The following is a 22,576-nucleotide window of genomic DNA, read 5'->3' as shown; positions in this document are numbered from 1 at the left end:
GGCCAACTATTTGGCAGAATATCTTTCAATTTGGATTTAATGACTTGTTTCCTGATTAATAAATTCAGACTAAACATTTTTTGGCAGGAATACTACATAGATGATGTTGTGTCCTTCTCAATGCATTGTGTCAAGAAGCCCACGATATCAATTTTATTTATGGACGATGTCCAGAAGATCTCTTTATGTAAAGGAACATTTTCTCCTTTGCAATTCCTTTGCAATTAATAAGTAATATGCAAAACGTTATTTTGAGATCAGATGAATATCTAGCTTCCCAATAACATTTTTTAACTAATATTTTTAAACCTAAAGGAATTAAAGATACCACTCCTTTCTAACTAGAATTGAGCTTTATTCATTTTTAAAAATATACATTTTACATTGCTACATAATAGATGTACATACTTTTGGGGTACATGATATTTTGATACATTCATATGATGTGCAATAGTCAAATCAGGATAATTGAGATATCCATCACCTTAAACATGTATGATTTCTTTATGCTGGGAATATTCAAATTATTCTTTACTAGCTATTTTGAAATAACAATGGATTGTTGTTTGCTATAGTTACTCTATTAATTTATTGAACACTAGATCTTATTTCTTCTACCTACCTGTATATTTGTACCCATTAATCAACCTGTCTTCATCCTTCCCACCTCCCTACCCTTCCTGGCCTCTGATAACCACCAAACTACTCTCTATCTTCAAATAAAGAAAATGTGGTGTATATATATATATATATATCTGTATATACTATATAGATATATATATAGTATATCTATGTACTATATATAGTATATCTATATACTGTCTATAGTATATCTATAGATAGTATATCTATATACTATCTATATACTATAGATAGTATATATACCATCTATATACTATAGATAGTATATCTATATACTATCTATACTATATATACTATAGATAGTATATCTATATACTATCTATACTATATATACGATATATATAATATATACTATATATACTATACATACTAGATATAGTATATAGATATAGTATATAGATATACTAGATATAGTATATAGATATAGTATATAGTATATAGCATAGTATGTATATAGTACTATATATACTATATATAGTATATTGATATACTAGATATATACTATATCTAGTATGTCGATATACTATATCTATACACTATATCTAGTATATATACTATATCTATACACCATATCTAGTATATATACTATATCTATACACTATATCTAGTATATATACTATATCTATACACTATATCTAGTATATATACTATATCTATACACTATATATAGTATATCTATACACTATATAGACACTGTATCTATACACTAGTATATCTATACACTATCTATAGTATATATACTATAGACAGTATATCTATACACTATCTATATAGTATATATACTATAGATAGTATATATAGTATATCTATAGTATATATAGTATATCTATAGTATATATAGTATATCTATATAGAGAGTATATATATATATAATGGAATATATATCTATATAGAGAGTATATATATAATGGAATATTATTCAGCCACCAAAATAATGAAATCTTGTCATTTGCAGCAATATGGATGGAACTGGAGATTATTTTGTAAAGTGAAATAAGCCAGGCACAGAGAGTCAAATATCACATGTTCTCACTCATATATGGAGGCTTCAAAAGTGGATCTCATAAGATAGAGAGCAGCTTGATGGTTATAGAAACTGGGATTTACTCATTTTTTTAAAAATCTCCAATGCCAAGACAGAGTAGTTGTTTAAATATGTGTTAAAATTATGATCAATTGTATTATTGATCAGATATGGCCTAATTATTCCCCAACTAAAGTATTTGCTTTCCCTGACCTAGCAATGAGCTCTCCCAGCCTAAAGTTTTGTTCTCCATGAAATAAATAAAACTTCTCTACTAACGCTGCCAGCCATGTTTTTGATTTCTTCTTTCTTTAAAATTATTTATTCTATATTTTCATGAGAGTCTTCACATAATCTCTAGACCTTTGACGTCAGCCTCTTTCACCCTGAAGGCATTGAAGAAAAACAGGGTACAAAAGACTGGAGCCCCTACTTATATAAAGCTGTAATCTAATCGTTAATAAATGGGAACTCTAAGCTTACATTTATGTCACTGTCTTGGGGGAGGAGAGAAATGTTACCCTACAGTGCTTTTCATCTTGGTTCTATGCAGATAACCTATGGGCCTCCACATGTTTTCTCTATAAGTCATAGTCCATCGCCATTAAGTCCCAGGGAACTTAAAGAAAATTTAGATACAAGGAGCCAAACTCCTTAGTTTAAACAATTCAATCATTTATGCATTCAACAAATTAGGGTTTTTTTTCCCAAAAGAGCATATTCTCATCTTCTAAATCTAGAAAATCTTTTCCGATATGTTATTTTTGACCACTTCACAGAAAATTGAGTGAGGAGGGAGAAGAGAGACATTAAGAAAAATCCTGAATTGTATGAACCTATGTGTAATTTTTAAACAGCTAGAATCATGGCATATTGCTTTCCTTCTAGATCCACGTCTCCATTAGCAAGACTTCATGGTTCTTCTATTTTGGAGAGGCACCACCTGGAGTACAGTAAGACTCTGTTGCAGGATGAGGTACGTAAACCTCTCTTTAGGACAGCTAAACACAAATTCTGGATCAAGGCACTAACCCACAGAAAATGCTTAGAAAAAGGGTGGCCTTGAGTTACAGCAGTTGATAGTGTATACCCTTATTGAAGTCAATTGATAGAAATTGCTATATTGAAATAGCTTTTGAACAGCCAAGTTGGAAGTAGCTGAGACAGGTGAAGAGAGCCACGGAAAGTCACAGAATCTCTGTGGGTCTGTAGGGAAAGAAGAAAAAGCTTATGGTGGATGCAAAAGGGCTCCGTGCACCCCAAGCATATGTAAATGTAAAGGGGAAAGGAGGCTACATGGTCACTGATTTTCTTATTCATTCATGGGGCATATGCTTTAGAGCATGGTCTATGCCTTTAAGAAAGTCAAGCTTTCATAGTGGAGTGTATTCACACATTCTTGCATTGCTATAAAGAAATACCTGAGACTGAATTATAAAGAAAAGAGGTTTAATTCACTCCTGGTTCTGCAGACTGTACAGGAAGCATGGCAGCATCAACCTCCGGGCAGGCCTCAAGGAGCCTACAATCATGGTGGAAGCTGAAGGGGGAGTGAGCACTTCACATGGCCAGAGCAGAAGGAAGAGAGGTTGGGGGGAGGTACCACACACTTTTAAACAACCAGATCTCATAAGAACTCACTCAGTATTGTGACCAAGGAGGATGGGGCTAAACCATTCATAAGAAACACCGTTCGCAAAATCCAATCACCTCCCACCAGGACCCACTTCCAACACTGGGGGATTACAACCGAACATGGGGTTTGGGTGGAGACACAGATCCAAACTATATCATGGAGGTAGGCGTGACTTAGCCACCATCAGAGAGGCACTGAGCCATGCTCTGAGAGTTCCAAAGGGAGAAACCACATTTGTGTGAAGACTATGGCAGCAGAAAGGTACAAAGAGGGTGGGATCAGAGACGGCTTTCTGCAGGAGCGGCTCAGCCCCTTGAATTCATTGTGAATTGCTCGTATTACGTACTACTAATCTTCCAGAGAGGGTAGTCATTCTTCTTCCCTTGATCAATTTTATTGAAGGGATATATGGGCATGTGGAAAGTTGTGGATGTTGTCTAATTATACTTTCTTAAGAACGTTCCAAACCAAAAATGATTAAGGTGAGTCATTAGATTGAGGGGAGCACTGTTTTGTCACAGGCAGTGAACTTGTTTAGAATCACATACTCATTAGGATACATGAGTCCTCTGGAGAGTGGGCTTTTCTGTTTTAATAATAATCTTTTATTAAAAGCTCAGGGAGAATATACAGAAAGATATCCAAGTTTAGAGAGAATACTAAATTCTTCTAGGTAATGAAAATCCAAGATGGTCCTCATAAGCCAAGCAGGAAAATCTCATAAGGCAGAGCAACTGGGCAGAAAAATGGAAAAAGAAGAAAACTGCTTGGTTGTTTTAACAATCTGTGATTGACACAACACCCAACACCATTGCCATCCCAAACCTGCTGGGGCATTTCTAATTCCGCTATGCTCTTGGCAAAGCGCTAACCTCGTATGAATCCAGATGGTGGTTCTCAGACATGGGTACCTGGACCAACTCTTTGGGATTCATTAATTTAACAGGGCAGGGTCAGACAGGCTATTAAGGCACAGATCCCAGGCCCCATTCTCCACTTACTGACCAGACTCTGGAGTTTGGGCCTGTGAATCTGTATTTTGGACCAGAACCCTTTTAATTATGATATGCAGACAGAATCTCTCTCTGCAGCAGAATTCACAGCATAGGTAACACCTGTTCTATGAGAATTAGAAGAAGGAGTGGAACTGAAAGTAACTCAGGAATGTAAGACTAAATTGTTATTACCTAATTTGTTATAAGTCTTTGTTTTGCTGGTTGGGACAATCTTCGGTTTCTGAGCAAGAATTTTCTATAAATCCCACTGTTTATATGATACCACAGTGAGGTAGTGTCAAATGTCATGTATCGCATAATCGTACAGTTACCTACTAAAACAAAATACTGTTTTAAAACAGCAGTCAAATATCTAAATGCTTAACAGGGGAAGGCTCCTAGTTTCTTAAATATTTTTCCTTCTGGGATTTGGCAGTTTACAGTTACAGTTTTCTGTCTGAAATTTTTTTAATGTTATTTACTTTGCAGTCTGAACTGGCTTTGATGGCTATATAAAGGCTTATTATTCTTTCTAAAAAGGAATATTGCATCTCAGTAATCTATACCATCTTTTCAAGGACCTCTCTGTAATACCATTCAACCTGCTAATTGCAGACTTTTAAAGCCTTGTCAATAGAGTCGCTAGGCAATGCAGTCACACAGAGCCTGTTTACGAGCAGTCATATTGGACACACACACAAAAAGATTGTTACCTATCAGATATTCTTTTTACATTTTGGGGAGACAATGTAGTTCTTGTATTTTTTCATTCTCTAAGGAAAATATACACATTAAAAATTTTAATTTTTTTAAATAAGGGAAATCCTTGGGATTTATCCAGTAATTTCAGCATCTGTGGGCATTACTCAGACATTTTGTTTTGCATATTATAAGGCTTTGAACTGCAATGTCCGTCTATCCTAGCAGAGGTGGATTCACCGCTTTGAGGAATAGAACTGCCTGTACTCTAAACCAGACAGAAATCTGTGCTTTAACCCAAATGAATGGGTGGAAACCTTGTTAGCCAAATTTGCACAAGTATAAATTTTAATACTAGTATATACTGTAGAAATGACAAAATATATTGCTCAGCATAAATAACAAAATCCTGTTATTATTCAGAACATCTCTTTCCAAAGCATATGATAATTTTATTTATGCTTTTTCATATCAACCCCATCAGCCTGCCCCATTTTACACATAGAAATGTGAAGGAGAAATCAAAAACCTCGTGTACTGCCACTAGCAAGGCAAGAACATGTTGGCAATATTCTCTTGCGGGCGTCATAGGCACCACACTGAAGACTAGAACGGCCTGTACTTTCCCTGGCCTCAGCTAGCTCGAGAGCCACGATTTGAATGAATTAAAGCCATTTCTACCTGTTTGGGGTGTGCTATGCAGAATTCATATTTCTATCGTCATTTTAATAGTCAGGGAAAATAAAATAGACTCTTTCCATGAGCAAATGAAAGCAGCTGAGCGTCAGGGCCCGTGGCCAGGGGCTGGGAAGTAGGTCTCCTTTCTCGTCTAGTGCACCTGTCTCCACATAATGTCTTCAACACAATGCTCGAAAACAAATGGAATATTACATATTTATATATGTATTCAATATTCATTAATAGTTGCAAAAGTTACATAGACCCACTACAAAAATTCAAACAATAAGAAAAACATCAAAGACAAATATTTTTTAAATTGCTTCAAATCCTACCATCCAGAAATCGATATTTCATTAACGTCTAATGAACCTCATTGCGGTCACCCCGTGGATATATACAGGAAGCATGGAGAGAAAGGACTTTTGAAAAATGTGATCCCACTACTCAAGCTATTTTTTTAAGCCAGAGTTGGTTTTTAATCAACTTCATTGACATATATGTACAATAAACTGCATCTCTCATTTTATTTTATTTTTGAGACGGAGTCTCACCCTGTTGCCCAGGCTGGAGTACAGTGGTGTGATCTCGACTCACTGCAACCTCCCCCTCCTGGGTTCAAGAGATTCTCGCACCTCAGCCTCCCAAGTAGCTAGGATTACAGGCATGCACCACCACTCCCGGTTAATTTTTGTATCTGTAGTAGAGGCAGGATTTCACCATGTTGGCCATGCTGGTCTCGAACCCCTGACCTCAGGTGATCCACCCACCTTGGCCTCCCAAAGTGCTGGGATTACAGGCATGAGCCACCACGCCTAGCCTAAACTGCATCTCTAGAGTGCCCAATTCCATGAGTTTTGACTATTTTATATACCTGGGAAACCAGCACCACAATCAAGATGCAGAACACTTCTATCATCCAAGTAATTGCTCGTATCATGCCCCTTCACAGCACATCCCACTCTCCACTCCTGGCCCTAGGCGGCAACCATTGAAATGTTTTCAGTTGCTATGGATTAGTTTACATTTTCTAGATTTTATATAAGTGCAATCATACAATTAGCACAATAATAGAATAATCATGCAATCAATCACATTCTTTTGCACTGGTTTCTTTCATGCAGAATAATAATTTTTAGATTACTCATGTTGTGTATGTCCATGATTCATTCCTTTTTTTAGAGATGGGGTCTTGCTCTGTTGCCAAGACTGGAGTGCTGTGGCACAGTCATAGCTGTCTGCAGCCTCAACCTCCTGGGTGAGGGCTCAAGCAAATCTCCTACCTCTGCCTCCCAAGTAGCTGGGACTACAGGCATGAGTCTCTATACCTGGCTAATTTTTTGTATGTTTTGTAGAAATGCATTCTTGCTATGTTGCTTAGGCTGGTCTTGAACTCCTGGGCTGAAGCAATCCTCTCTCCTTGGCCTTCCAAAGCACTGGGATTACAGGTGTGAGTCACTGTGCCCAGCCAATTCATTCTTTTTCATTGCTAAGTAGAATCCCTTTATCTTAAATAAAAGTTATTGCATTTGACTTTATTTGAATTTAAGAGACGAAATGTTTTTGAAATGCAAAGAATTGCAGAACTTCACATAATGCTGTCTTTATCACAAGAAATGTTAGCTCTTAAAGAGCCCTCTAAAATGAATAACAAATGACTATGAAAAATTATGAAAATCTGTAGAGAGCATTTAATGTTTGACTTTTTAAGCTATATGTGTTAACTTTACAGTATCTACTAACTCCCTTCTATGAAATATGAAGGAATTGGCATAATTTTTCCCATATATGTTTTATATGATATTAATTTTTTTATTTTTTACCATTATCAATATTTATAAAATTACATTTTGCTCTGTAATTTTCACTACTGTTTATTTTAATTCAACTTTTAATTGAGTCCAGTACTTATTGACTCTACATTTTCATATAAGTTTTGTAATTGATTTGTCAATTTACAAACACACATACACAAATTTGTTGGTATTTTGGTTGGAACTGCACTGGCTCTATGGATTATTTTGTGTTCTTGTGGTCATTTTATGCATAGGTTTTGCACTTGTTCCCCTCTGAAAATTACTCATCCCTGAATGGAGCCAACTATCTGCTGAGTACCGTGGAGAAGGGCAGGAATGAGCTGGGGAAATCCTCAGCTTCCAATTTGTTGTCTCAAACATTCTCTCACCAATTCTAAGGAACACACCTGTATTAGTCCGTTTTCACACTGCTATAAAGATACTACCCGAGACTGGGTAATATATAAAGAAAAGAGGTTAAATTGACTCACAGTTCTGCACTGCTGCGTAGGCCTCAGGAAACTTACAATCATGGCTGAAGGAGAAGGGGAAGCAAGGCATGTCTTACATGGTGGCAGGCAAAAGTGTGTGAGAAAGAGCAAGGAAGTGGCACACTTAAAACCATCAGCTCTCGTGAGAACTCCCTCACTATCACGAGAACAGCGTGGGAGAACTGCCCCCACGATCGAATCACCTCCTTCCAGGTTCCTCCCTCGACACCTGGGGATTACAATTCGAGATGAGATTTGGGTGGGGACACAGAGCCATATCAACACCTCTTTGATTTTGTTTTCCGGAAGTTGGTAAAGCTCATATTGAGCAAAGCCCATGAAGCTCCAGGCCTTCTATTTGGGATCTGGCCATTGCTGTCTGCCTTCTCTCCTTCACTTCTTGTTACCTATGGCAATCTGTTTGTTCTAGGAGATTGAATATCAGAAGTCAATACAAATGTACATCAGCATAACTTCTCCAACAACTCCTGCTGTTGTTTTGTGTTGTGAAAGTAGGTCTTGAAATGAATTCCTTGCTTCTCCTGTGTGCCGGGCACATCTTGAGACCTCTTGCTCTAATTAAAGGATCACTGAGTCTGTGTTTACTTACTAAACAAAAAACCCAACTTGTGTGTATGTGTGTGTGTGTGTGTGCATGTGCGTGTGTGTGTGTGTATGTCCCACTTTGTTCCAAAGAGGATTTGATGGAGCGTCGAAGAATACATACAACACTAAAGAAAAAGAAAATGAGGACTAATGGAAAAATAAGAAAAATGAGGTGAGCATAGTAAAGGCCATACGTACCCAAAATATATACAATAAGGTACATACATGTACCTTATTGTATTTATCAGACATGGGCCACAATTTGGCCAAAACGTTTATCAGACACAGGCCACAAATCTGGCCAAGTGCTTTCTAGCAACTAATACAAAAGCAGGAATGGGATCTTTTATATTAATCTATATCCACAACTTAATAAGTCAATTAGAAGCTCTTCTTTCAAGAACCTCAGGTTGAAAGGGAGAATAGAGAAAATCTAAAAGAATGTAGAATTAAGAAAGAGTTTTTCAATTAGGAGGCTTGTACATGTTTTTAGATAAAAATGAAAATGAGTGAGAAGAAAAAGGTATGAATGAAATGCAGACATGTAGTGCTATATACAAAGGAAGCGGTACTGAAATGGTGACTATAAGCCCTTTTTCTTCAGTATATCAATTTTTAAAAATCCAGTATTGACTCATTTTGCAAAGTAAGATAGTTTTTGATAATCTGTCAACTTTAATACAACTGTTTTATTATTTTGGATTGGAAAAAGGTATAACAGAGTAAACAGTATTTGTCACATGTTTCTACATATTTCTTTATATATAGCTTTTTCTTTCACATTTATTAAATAGCAACAAGTGTCCAGGTTTACAAATTAAGCAATATGCACTAAAACAATTGGTGCATAATAAATTTGATTTGATTAGTTGTAGATTATACATGCTGCACAATCTGACACTTGGTAGAGACGAGGAAGTCTCTGTCCCAAGGAATTATTTCTCTGAATTCAGCAGTCTGTTTTGCTTTTTAAAATGATTTAATGTGCTATAAATATTAACTTGTCTAAAAGTTTAAGGCATTTTCACACATTCCTCCCCTCCCCCTACTTTTTTTCCTAGTATAGCAATCAAGGTTGGCTTCAAATATTATTAATTTGCCAAGTATGTATCTGAGTCACATAATAAACATTACTTTGGGAACATAGCAATGTTCATCAGTGAACAAATAAAGGCAGTGAATCCCTGATGTCAGTATGCCACTGGATCACCCCAAGTCCAAAAGGAAGGCCGCCATTGTTCCAAAATCAGGGGCAGGTTAAGTGGGATCAAAATGGCCCCACTTACTTTTCCCCTCCCTGGTAATCCAGACCAGGTTGAAAATAACCTGTATCCAGAAGATTTGGTTCAGAGATTCTGGACTGATATGTCCAATATGCTTCTGTGAAATGTCCCAAGTAAGAAATTGATTTTGGGGCTGGGCACGGTGGCTCATGCCTGTAATCCCAGCACTTTGGGAGGCCGAGATGGGCGGATCCCTTGAGGTCAGGAGTTTGAGACCAGCCTGACCAACATGGTGAAATCCCATCTCTACTAAAAAATACAAAAATTAGCTGGGCATGGTGGTGGGTGCCTGTAATCCCAGCTATTCGGGAGGCTGAGGCAGGAGAATCACTTGAACCCAGAAGGCAGAGGCTGAAGTGAGCCGAGATTGTGCCGCTGCACTCCAGCCTGGGTGACAGAGTGAGACTCCATCTCAAAAAAAACACATTGATTTTGATCCAGATAATCTCCCTTTTTGTTTATTGTAATTTAGACTGGTCAACACCCATTGCTTCATTCTAGCTATTTTAAAAGTTTAACTATAGTTGCTATGATGAACTCATTATGTTGACAAAACAAATCACAATTTTCCTTTCTATTACTTATATATGCTTTGTAAAACACCACTTTTCTTGTCCTAGAAAATGTTATAAAAAGATGACTTAAGTGAAGATTTATATAAGGCATAGTGTAGTGTCTAAAACTTGAGTTTTTGTCCAATGATTGCTTTCTAATATTTCAATCTTCTGAAATGACTGAGCCATATTTGGTCTTAGGTTTGCAATTCTATTTTTACCTGGAGCTAGCCTCATAACTTTACATAATAATAATAATGATGCAACAATAAATTTTAACAGCAATTTACAGTTTTAAAATGCATTCCCAGTTTTCATTTCATTTGATTCAGCATTCCACAGATATTAATTGAGCATAGACTAAGTGCTAGGCAGTTAGGCAGGGCAGCTGTTATTATGCCCATATGAGAAAACAAATGCTCACAGATGTTAAGTGAAGCCTCTAGGATTATACGACTGCCAAAGTGGGGAAGCCAGGAAATGAACCTGGGTTCCCTCTTGAGAGGTAATGTAGTGTGGTGCAGAGATTAGGAGCACAGACTCTGGAACCATGCTGCACTGGTTTAGACACCAGTTCTGCCACATTCTAGCTGTTTAACCTCGGGCAAGTTACTTCACCTCTCTGTGCTGGGGTCTGTTGTGAAGAGATTAAGAATATTCACAAAGCACTTAGAGCCTAGTAGGTAGTAAGAACTAAGTAAGTGTTTACTGTTATTATTTGGTGTTCAGGCCAGTATGGTTTTTGGCATTATGCTACTTCTCTCTTTATATAGATTGATAGACTATCTCCTCTTTCTTTCCAGTGGAATTTTTCTGTATTTTGTAACTGTCCAATTCATTTGGCAAAATCACTATGTATCTGTCATTTGGCCTGTATGACTAAAATGGTCTATTTGGAATAACTGGGCTTTAAGAAACCACCCCCAGCTTTATATTCTCATTTTCTTTCTTTCTTTTTTTTTTTGAAACAGGGTCTCGCTCTGTCACCCAAGATGGAGTGCAGTGGCACAGTCTCAGCTCACTGCAACCTCCAGCCCCCAGGGTTAAGCAATTCTTCCACCTTGGCCTCTTGAGCAGATGGGACCCCAGGCACACACCACCACACCCAGCTATTTTTGTATTTTTGTATTTTTAGTAGAGACGGGAGTCTCACCATATTGCCCAGGCTGGTCTTGAACTCCTGAGCTCAAGCCATCTACCCACCTCAGCCTCCCAAAGTGCTGGGATTACAAGCATGAGCCACCATGCTCGGCCTATATTATCATTTTCTAGAATGCTAAGAAATGAAACTGATCCATATGTGAAGAGATGTAATGAGAAACTCTTTGAAGAAAGGTCTAGTTAAGTCTTGGTAAAATAGAACTGCATGTAAACATTTTAAGGATAACGTGGAAGGATTTCATTATTTTTTCCTACATATACATGAGTAAGAGTGTAATTTGCAACTTCTGAAAGACCAGTGGTTTTTATGATCACTCTAAAATTACCTGGTAGATAAAGTAACATGTCTGACAGTTGGACTTCTCCCAGAAATTATTTATTAAAGCTCCTCAATTAATACAAGCTCATTTTTCATCTATTGTTATTTATTTTAATGGTCCTGGAAGAAAACATCTACTCCAAAAACTTAAAACACTGAATACATGAATATTGGCTAACAGTATCTATTTTTATAGTTTAAATTAAATTATCTTACTTAAAGTACAGTAGAGGGGTTTACTTAGTCCATTAGATAAAAACTAAAAGCAAGCCAAAAAAAAAAGGAAGGAAAACAAAAAACAAACCAAACAAAAAAACGTTGAAAGACTTTTAGATTTTCTTCTTGTTTAGCATGGTTTCATTTGTTCAATCAGAGGCAAATTATTGATTGCATTTTATTGTGAATTTTCATCTTCCAGAGTTTAAACATCTTCCAGAACCTAAATAAGCGGCAGTTTGAAACAGTTATTCATTTGTTCGAAGTCGCAATAATAGCAACTGACCTGGCTTTATATTTCAAGTAAGTACATAACTCTGCACAGTGGAATGCCCTATAATCTGTGTGGTTTTACCTTCCATAAATTATGTTGCATTAATGTTAAAAGGCATTTATTCTCACACATACACACACACACACACACACACATTTGCTCTCCTTTTGGATTACTAAGTAGAGTATCTTCAAGACAGATGCCTGCCAGTAAATTTACTAGACATCCGGGAACATATTTTAAAAACATAAGCTCCTAATATTAAGTAGGTTGCTATCCGAAGAAGTTTGAATTGCAGAATATGCAGCCAAGTTTGTGCCTTGCCAAAAGAGTGAAGCCAAGAGACCTCTCAAGGTGCCTTTTTGTCCAGGTGAATTCTCTACGGTCCAGAATCTGGTATTTTAATGTTTCAGGCTCAGAAATTTAATTCTGTCAAAGTCTGGGAGCTGAACAATTTTGGTGGCATTGACACACATTAACCAAACTTACAAAACTGAGTTGTACATAACAGAGAGCCAGCTTATTTGCAACAGTAATATTGCCAAGGAGACCAGATACTCCCAGTATCTCCACATTTTCTCATAAGTGAACTATAAAGTTGCTTGATGAAAATGGGTTAGAACAAGATGAACTAGTAATAGGATTGAAACATTCAGTGGCTTGGGCATTGTCAAATTATGCCTTTCTGATCCTTCTTCATTAAATATTTATTTATTATTTATTATTATTATATTATTATACAGGTCTCGCTCTGTCACCTGGGCTGGAGTGCAGTGGCACAACCTCGGGTCACTGCACTCTCGGCCTCCCAGGTTCAAGCGATTCTCCTGCCTCAGCCTCCTGAGTAGCTGGGACTTCAGGCTCCCACCACCATGTCTGGCTAATTTTTATATTTTTAGTACAGATGGGTTTCACCATGTTGGCCAGGCTGGTCTTGAACTCCCGACCTCAAGTGATCTGCCCAACTCACCCTCTCAAAGTGCTGGGATTACAGGTGTGAGCCATTGCACTGGGTCTGAATATTTAATTATTAAATAGTTCAACGTGAAGACAAATACTAAGAATAATAAAATGGATATCCAAATATCCATAGCCCAGATTTAATAAATGCGAAATTTTGCCATATTTGCCTCAGATTTTGCTTTATAAGGAGAAAAAAACTAGTGATGCAATTAAGGCATTCCACCCCTACTCCACTATGAAAAATCCCTTCCCTTATTCCACAAAGATATCACCATCTGACGTTGATGTGTATTCATCATTTCCATCCATGTTTTTATATGGTATTGTTGTGTGTTGTTTTTTTTGTTTGGTTTCTTGGTTTTTTTGAGACGGAGTCTCACTCTTGTCACCAGGCTGGAGTGCAGTGGCGCAATCTCAGCTCACTGTAATCTCTGCCTCCTGGGTTCAAGTGATTCTTCTGCCTCAGGCTCCCGAGTAGCTAGGAATACAGGCAGGTGTCACCACGCCTGGCTAATTTTTTTTTTTTTTTTTGTATTTTAGTAGAGACGGGGTTTCACCATGTTGGCCAGGATGGTCTCTATCTCCTGACCTCATGATCCACCCACTTCGGCCTGCCAAAATGCTGGGATTACAGGCGTGAGCCACCTCGCCCGACCTGTTGTGTGTTTTCAAATTGTCCATAAGTGGTATCATCGTGTCTGTACATATCTTTCTGCAACTTGCTTTATTCATGCAACATTGTGTTTCAAAGATTTATCACTGATAATAAATGGAGCTCCAATGCATCCATTTTAACTGAAGAGTATTCAACTGTTGGAATATTCATAATTAATTTACCCAATCTTCTATTCATAGACATTTCAATTGTTTCTAATTTTTCACCATTGCCTACAATGCTACCTTGTATGTCCCTGTATATATATGAGTTTCTCTAAGAAATGTAAAAGTGACAATGCTGTAGGATTTGCATGTCTTCAGTTTCATGCTACATTACAAAACTGCACTCCTGAGAAGTTGTGCCAGTTAGCACTCCCACCCACAGTGTACAAGAGTTCCAGCTGAGTGGGGTGGCTCATGCCTGTAATCTCAGCACTTTGGGAGGCCAAGGCAGGAGGATCACTTGAGGCCAGGAATTTGAGACCAGCCTGGGGAACATAGCAAGACCCTCTCTCTACAAAAAAATTAGCCAGGCATGGTGGAGCATGCCTGTAGTCCCAGCTACTCGGTAGGCTGAAGTGGGAAGATCCCTTAAGCCTAGGAGTTCAAGGCTCCAATGAGCTAGGATCAAGCCACTCCACTCCAGCCTGAGTGGTAGAGCAAGACACTGTCTCAAAAAAAAAAAAAAAAAAAAAAGAAAGAAAAAAGAAAAATACCATATCTGAAGTACTCTTGAACTCAGCAAATTCAAAATTTATTTTGCTAATACAATGAGTGTGAGATAATATTGTTCAAATTTGTAGTTTCTTGATTAGCAGTGAGACCAGCTGGACATCCATGTGTTTTGGGTTCCAACTTTTTGTTGGCTATATGTGTTGTGATATCTTATCATAATTTGGGGCCTTTATTTTTAGGTTATGGTCTCTTTTCTCATATGTAATTTTTTATTTACTTTCATTTTTAAAGAGACAGGGTCTTGCTTTGTTGCCCAGGCTGGTTTAAAACTCCTGGCTTCAAGCAATCCTCCCATCTTAGTCTCCCAAAGTGCTGGGATTATAGATGTGAGCCACTGCACCCGGCCTTATATGTAGCTTTTTCGTTGTAATGTATTCCAAGTTACCTGTTGTTGTCTTTTTCTCTCTCTCTCTCTCTCTTTATGGTTCGTGCTTTTTCTGCCTTAAACCCTTTCTGAGCCAAAGTTATACCACCATTCTCTGCTCTCCTATCTTCTGACCCTGGACTTTGCTATGTGGACATCACAATGCAAAGTGGGAACATGAAATCTGAAAAGCATGTATTTAAGATATTTTTTCTCTCTGTTTTCATATGCTAAAATTGTTGCTCACAGCTGTATCTTTTCTAGGAAGAGGACCATGTTTCAAAAAATTGTTGATGCCTGTGAACAAATGCAAACGGAAGAAGAAGCCATCAAATATGTAACTGTTGATCCAACCAAAAAAGAGATTATCATGTAGGTAGTTAAAATTGTATTTCTCTCTTGTTTTTTGTAAAAATAACTTATTTTGTACTTATTTCTATTTTAAAATTTTTTGTTTTCTTCCTAAGGGCAATGATGATGACGGCATGTGACTTGTCTGCTATCACCAAGCCCTGGGAGGTACAAAGTCAGGTGAGTCCAGTCAAGTTTTCTTTCCTGTCACACTGTCAGGTACTGCCTAGGTCCCATGTAAATGTCTACCTAAAGATCTTAGGCAACCTCAGAATCCTGAAAAATTACAGATATTAGTGAGACAGTAGGCAATTTGATTAGGCCCTAGAATAAAGCAAATAGAAGGAACTTTGGAAGGAAAATGCTTTCCTGAAAGAATTAACACTGAAACACTGTAAACAATTTATATAAAATTATCCAAGAAATGTCTGAGTTTTTAAATAGAGGAGTGTATTAGCCTGTTCTCATGCTGCTGCTAATAAAGACATACCCGAGACTGGGTAATTTATAAAGGAAAGAGGTTTAATGAACTCACAGTTCCACATGGCTGGGGAGGCCTCACAATCATGGTGGAAGATGAAGGAAGAGCAAAGGGATGTCTTATGTGGTGGCAGGCAAGAGAGAGCGTGTGCAGGGGAACTCCCCTTTATAAAACCATCAGATCTTGTGAGACTTACTTAACATCACTAGAACAGCACGGGAAAGATTTGTCCCCATGATCCAATTACCTCCCACTGGGTCCTTCCCATGAATTGGGAATTATGGGAACTACAATTCAAGATGAGATTTTGTGTGGGGACATAGCCAAACTATATCAATAAGGTAAATCAGAACAAGATCAGGATGCATCGTTAGTGTTTTCCTCTATCAAGGGTGTTTTTGCTCCTACAGTCTCTTCTTCAATGTGCTGTGAATTATAAGAAGGCACTGACTGTGAGATGATGTCTAAGGTTGCCTTCCACAGAAGTTCTTCCCCCACCTTGGGGAGGCACTAGTCTACCACTTGCTTTCTTACTAATTGGATGAAAAAACCTTCCTTTTTCCTCCAATAATTTCTAGGGAAACCCCTACGCAGAAGAGAGCCCAGAATTCAATGGGTTTAACTGTAAAAGTGGGTTGTATCTTTTTAAAAAGATAGAATAATTAGAACTCAGTGTAGGGGAGAAAAAATATCTATTTCTCACCCATCCTAGCTTCATGACTGAGGCCCCTATAACAAAAGACAGATTAACAAGAGAAAAGCATACACATTTATTTGTTTTACATGTAATACCGGAGGCTTCGTGAGGAAACAAAGACCCTAAGAAACAGTTAAACTTGTATGTTTTATGCTAGGTTGGATGAATTAGATAGTCATGGAGAAATATAATTCAACAAAGAGGGTATGATCTAATTGTGAGGCAGCTTAGCAAGGCCGATTTGTTCAGATTCTTCTTGGCATCTTTGTGTCTTTGGCTCCTTTCCTCCAGGAATAGGGAGGGCACCTCTTGAATGAAGGTCTTACAATCTGCTTCAGGGGAAGGTCAGAAAATCCTTACCTGGTTTTATGACCTACTTCAGGGGAGAAGGTGGGGGGAAGGTGAGACTGATCTTCCTGCTGCTTTAGTTTCCTTAAATTCTGTCACCTTAAAATACTTTGGGGCAGGGTGTCCTGAACTCCGTCACCATCAAGTCCAAAACCAAACACTTCGTCTCCTTCCAACTCGACACGCCTGCTCTTCTTCCTCTGTTCTTTATTGATGAGGTCACCCAAGCTAGAAACCTGGGGTCTTGCTTGAGCTTATCTCCCTCATTTCAAAATCATTTATATCAGCCTTGCTAGTACCGCAGTTCTGACTTTTAACAGAACTATGGTGGCAGCCTCCTAATAGATGCTCACATCAACTCCACAACTCATCCTCTGACTTGCTGCCAGGATATCTCTACACAGAGCTCAACTCAGCCATTCTACTCCTTAAAAGGCTCATACTCCCCATTGCCAGAGGTTTCCAACTTTTTTCCCAAAGAAGTAAAGTCTATTTTCTCCCATCAAAACTTGCCCAAAGATCACTTTATAAAAGAGAAACAAGCAAAGCTACTTTAGCTTTCATCTCTCTTGGCCTCCACCTTCTGGGGCCCTAGAGCACTTCAGGGGAACCCTAGGCTCCAACAGTAAACAGCACTGGCCTAGAGAATCAAATTCAAGCTTCCTGGCAAAATTTTCATGGCCCGTCACTGCCTGTCCTCAACTCACACTCCCAGCATCAATTCCCATCACCTTCTCCCATGTCATTGCTTCACACTCTAAGCCTGCACTCACAGAAGCTTTGTACGTTCCATTTTATCTCTGCAAATATTCTTCCCCTCCTCTTTTCCTGGAAAACTACTCTTGTTCTTGGGAATACAACATAAACGCCACCTCCTTCCTTCATGAAACTTATCTTTACTCCCTTCTCCCTGACCCATAGCACTTACACTATTATTATTACAGCACTTACCACATTGTATACATGACTGTCTTCACTAGACTGTGAACATTTTAAAGAAAAAGATCACGCCTTATTCCTCTTGGCAAGCCTGGCTCATGCCAATGTAAAGGCAGCTAGCAGGTGTTCAATGAACTTGATAAATTTTTTTTAGTGATATAAATTAATGCTGGAATATCCTCACACTGTAATTAGGTAAAGCTACATACTAATGGGTGTATGTCACATGTGCATTCACAGACATGCTAGATGCTAACAGATAGACAGGACAAAGAACAACTTGGGAAGTGTTAGGACTTGAAGCATAATATTTAATCCTCCTATTTCTCCTTTTCATTGGTGAGAAGTGGTGGCAATAGTAAATGGGAGATAGATACTCCCAGAATAAGCCTAGAACACTGAAGTGTAAGAAAAAAGCTCCCCCTTCCCATTTCAATATAATCTATAAATGACCTCTTTTTAAAACTTAAGAGCATACGGTTTGATAGCACCTCAAGCATTGACTGTAAACTCTATCCTTAAATGTCACTTGTACTAATAAAATGCAAGTTCTCTATTCATAAGTGGATTTAGTGAACCAAGCCTTTCTCATCTGCAGGTAGCACTTATGGTTGCAAATGAATTTTGGGAACAAGGAGATCTGGAGAGAACAGTGTTGCAGCAACAACCCATTGTAAGACCTTGACATAAAAATGTATTACTTATTAAAAGTTATCAGGACAGGCCGGGCGCGGTGGCTCACACCTGTAATCCCAGCACTTTGGGAGGCTAAGGTGGACGGATCATGAGGTCAAGAGATCGAGACCATCCTGACCAACATGGTGTAACCCCGTTTCTACTAAAAATACAAAAATTAGCTGGCCATGGTGGTGCATGCCTGTAGTCCCAGCTACTCAGGAGGATGAGACAGGAGAATCACTTGAACTCAGAAGGCGAAGGCTGCAGTGAGCTGAGATCGTGCCACTGCACCCAGCCTGGAGACAGAGTGAGACTCTGTCTCAAAAAAAAAAAAAAAAAAAAGTTATCAGGACAAATCAGTCTGTTTTGTTCACTACATCTTAGAAACCTGTCTTAAAGGATTTATTTCTCTTTCTAGCCTATGATGGACAGAAACAAAAGAGATGAACTACCTAAACTTCAAGTTGGATTTATTGATTTTGTTTGTACTTTTGTATATAAGGTAAGTAAGCAAATTATTTGAATTAAATACATAAACATTTGGATAAGAATTTTTCTTTCAAACTGTCACCAAAATTTAAAAGTCACCCATATGGAAAGCCATCGGGGTGTCATTGTTTCTCCAAAGCAGTTTGAGGTTTTACCCTAATCTCATTCAGGGCTGGAATAAAAGGAGGGAACTCAGATGTGAGCGAATTGAACACTTCCTCAGGCAGGCAGGCAAGACAGCACGTGTCTGTTTCCCAAACTTCATAGGCCCGGGGTTAAACTTATCCTAGCAGCTCTGAGTGCTGTAACAATTCCTTACAGCTCATTCTCTGCATATGAAAGATCCTGAAAATTAATTGTATGATTTATGTAGTTTCTGACCTAAAATTCTTTTTAGGAGTTCTCACGGTTTCACAAAGAAATCACACCTATGCTGAGTGGTCTTCAGAATAACAGAGTAGAGTGGAAATCACTAGCTGATGAGTATGATGCAAAGATGAAGGTCATTGAAGAGGAGGCAAAAAAGCAAGAAGGAGGAGCCGAAAAAGGTTAGATGGGCTCTGTTTTTGCTCCCTGTGATGTAGCCAGAAGCTAGGCTGAGCTTAATGGCATGTGACAAAGGCATAAAGAGTCACTAGAAACAGAAAACCTGCTTTACTGGTGCAGACTGATCATTTTAAGAGGCCGATTAGTGGCTTTCAGGTCCCCCCGGCCCTGCCACAGACAACATCTTATGTATAACTCCAGATCAAATTGACCGGTCCAGTTGAAGTAGAGGTTGGAGTTAGGCTTCTTCATCCTTCTAGAAGGTGGCTCCTCTGCAGAACACTGGGTGCTTAGGGATAATATGTAAATCACAGAATCTGGGGGATTAGAGTTAGGTGAGAGAAAAGTTTTTGTCCCAACATTATATATTAGCTGTGAGACTTTGGGCAGCTTGCTTAACCTCTCTGAGTTTAATATTCTTTTCCATGTAATGAGTTGGTTTTACAGATCTTCAGCTTAAGGAAGCCCTACACGTAGAGTAAGGCTGAAATTGCTGGTCTCCCAAATGTCTCCACATTGGGAGATGTTTTTCTGGCATGAGATTCCTGTGCCATTTTTTCTGGCATGAAATTTCTATTCCTAAAGTCACTTTGTCAAGTTTAATGTTGTTTTTGGATTCTTAAAATGCTTACGATTAACTATTCATTCATCAAATGGCCCAAACATCATCTTGAAAGTGGAATGCTAATTTCTGTCTTGAAAGTTTATCACTCTAAAGGTTTTGTAAGCAATTGTCATCGCTTAACAAAGAAATCATCTCTATGGGGAAAGGCCCTGACATGTTCCTTTTAGGTGGCTCTATTGCATTTAGTGAAATTTTAAATAATTCATGGGAGAAAATATTTTTCTTAACAAAGGATGTCCTTCAACAGAATAAAAGCAGGAGTTTTTGACTCCTTGATATCCATTCACTTATGTATTTATCAGACGTCTTCTCTGTATAAAGCCCTGTGTTAGGCAGGCCCTGGGGAAAGATGGGATCCTTTATCTTGAACAATTTACCATTTGGTGGGGGAACTAAACATTGTGAACCAATGCACAATTAATGATCTTGAAGAAAGCACTAGTGTGTACATGGGGCATGGAGAAGGCTTTCCTGAAGAATGCTTATGCTAACCACAGAAAGCAGGCATCAGGGAGGAAGAGTAAGAAAATATGTACAAAGGCTTGGAGTGGGAATAAGCTTGGTGCAATTGCAAAATTTTTAAGCTGATATAGCTGGAGTCTAGAGAGCAAAGAGTGCAAAGTACATACGAAGCTGGTAGTGCAGGTAGCTGCCAGATACTGTATTGCCTTGAAGGCTGGGCTAAAAATGTTCATGAGTCATTCAAGAGATTTAAGGTAAGATATGATTTGCATTTCAAAAAGATAAGTGCTTTTTACCGAGCAAGTGAAAAGTGGGGTATTTCTTAGTACTATTAGATTTAACCTTTCTCTCAACTTTATTATGAAGAGATGATCAGGTCCTTTAAGTGACTCCTGACATTGGATATGGATCTATATTTTATTTGCATAAAAATTTACTTCTGAGTTTTTTTGCTACTACATAGAGAATTCTTTGTGGACTAAGATCATTGTTTTCTATCACCAGGCATGGAGTTTTGTGCATCAAGCTCAGATTTCCAGACTGCATTGTCTCAGTGAGAAACTAAGATGTTAACTGGCCAACCACTGATCAGATTCTGTTTTTATTTATTTATTTTTTTGAGACGGAGTCTCACTCACTCTGTCACCCAGGCTGGAGTGCAATGGCATGATCTCAGTTCATTGCAACCTGTGCCTCCCAGATTCAAGCGATTCTCCCACCTCAGTCTCCTGAGTAGTTGGGATTACAGGCACATGCCACCACACTCAGCTAATTTTTATATTTTTAATAGAGACAGGGTTTCACCATATTGACCAGGCTGGTCTCGCACTCCTAATCTCAAGGGATCCACCCGCCTTGGCCTCCCAAAGTGCTGGGATTACAGGCAGGAGCCACTGCACCTAACCCAGATTTTATTTTTTGAGTGGACCAACTCTGAATATTAATTCAAGTTTTTACATGGTTAAACCCACAGTACTTGCTAGGTTAAAATGACTAATTAGTCTATAAAGTTGACACTACTATCATGGGAATGTTAGAATAAAAACACTATATATCCACTAACTCCTAGTAATATCGCTTTCCTTGATTTTACTAGCTGCTGAAGATTCAGGAGGTGGTGATGACAAAAAGTCCAAAACATGTTTAATGTTGTAATATAATCTAACTGGTCTAAACTTCAAATATCATTTTACCTTTGAAGAAAACCAGAAAACATTCAAAAGAACTTCAACAAATCATCAAATAACAGAGTAAGAAGATCTTCAGAAAAACTACCCTGTGACTATGAAGAAAATATATATTGCTAGCCCAAAAATCCCAGGTGCAAAATAAAGTTCAACAAAAGTGCAAAATATGACAAAAATAGGTACATTTTTGGTGCCAATTTATTTTAAATTAAAAAATATGCAATCCTGAAACTAGTCACAAATTCTGTTTTAAAACATTAATTGTATTTATTTGCTAAGGCTGCTATAACAAAGTACCACAGACTGGGTGCTTAACCAATAGAAATGTATTTTCTCAAAGTCTTGGGGGCTGGAAGTTCAAGATCAAGGAGTTGGCAGGGTTGGTTTCTTGGGAGGCCTCTCAACTTGGTTTGCAGATGGCCATCTTCTCCCTGTGTCTTCACATGGTCTTCCCTCTGTGTGTGTGTGTCCTAATCTCCTTTTATTATAAGGACTCCAGCAGGACTGGATTAGGGCCTACCCATGTGACCTCATTTTAGTCTTAATTACCTCGTTAATGGCCTTATCTCCAAATACAGTCACATTCTGAGGTACTGGGGATTGGGACTTAAATATATGAAATGGGTGAGGGGTGGGGGAGACACAATTCACCCATAACATTCGTAACTGTGATTCATACC

The 22,576-nt window shown here is 38.2% G+C and overlaps 1 protein-coding gene across 1 annotated transcript in view; it reads left to right on the top strand.

The window, feature by feature from the left end:
- The window catches only part of PDE6C (phosphodiesterase 6C), a 53,925-nt gene extending 31,461 nt beyond the window's left edge, over window positions 1-22,464 (top strand). Inside the window, exons 15-22 of the mRNA XM_055255167.2 lie at window positions 2,555-2,642; window positions 12,303-12,403; window positions 15,358-15,465; window positions 15,561-15,624; window positions 18,508-18,582; window positions 19,006-19,089; window positions 19,474-19,624; window positions 21,806-22,464. Of these exons, the coding sequence (XP_055111142.1) occupies window positions 2,555-2,642; window positions 12,303-12,403; window positions 15,358-15,465; window positions 15,561-15,624; window positions 18,508-18,582; window positions 19,006-19,089; window positions 19,474-19,624; window positions 21,806-21,864 (730 nt within the window). The 3' untranslated portion in view covers window positions 21,865-22,464. The remainder of the gene's footprint in view (window positions 1-2,554; window positions 2,643-12,302; window positions 12,404-15,357; window positions 15,466-15,560; window positions 15,625-18,507; window positions 18,583-19,005; window positions 19,090-19,473; window positions 19,625-21,805) is intronic.
- Window positions 22,465-22,576: the final 112 nt, after the last annotated feature.

Source organism: Symphalangus syndactylus, chromosome 2, assembly GCF_028878055.3.
Source record: "Symphalangus syndactylus isolate Jambi chromosome 2, NHGRI_mSymSyn1-v2.1_pri, whole genome shotgun sequence".
NCBI classification, from domain to species: domain Eukaryota; kingdom Metazoa; phylum Chordata; class Mammalia; order Primates; family Hylobatidae; genus Symphalangus; species Symphalangus syndactylus.
This window is presented reverse-complemented; position numbering and strand designations above follow the sequence as displayed.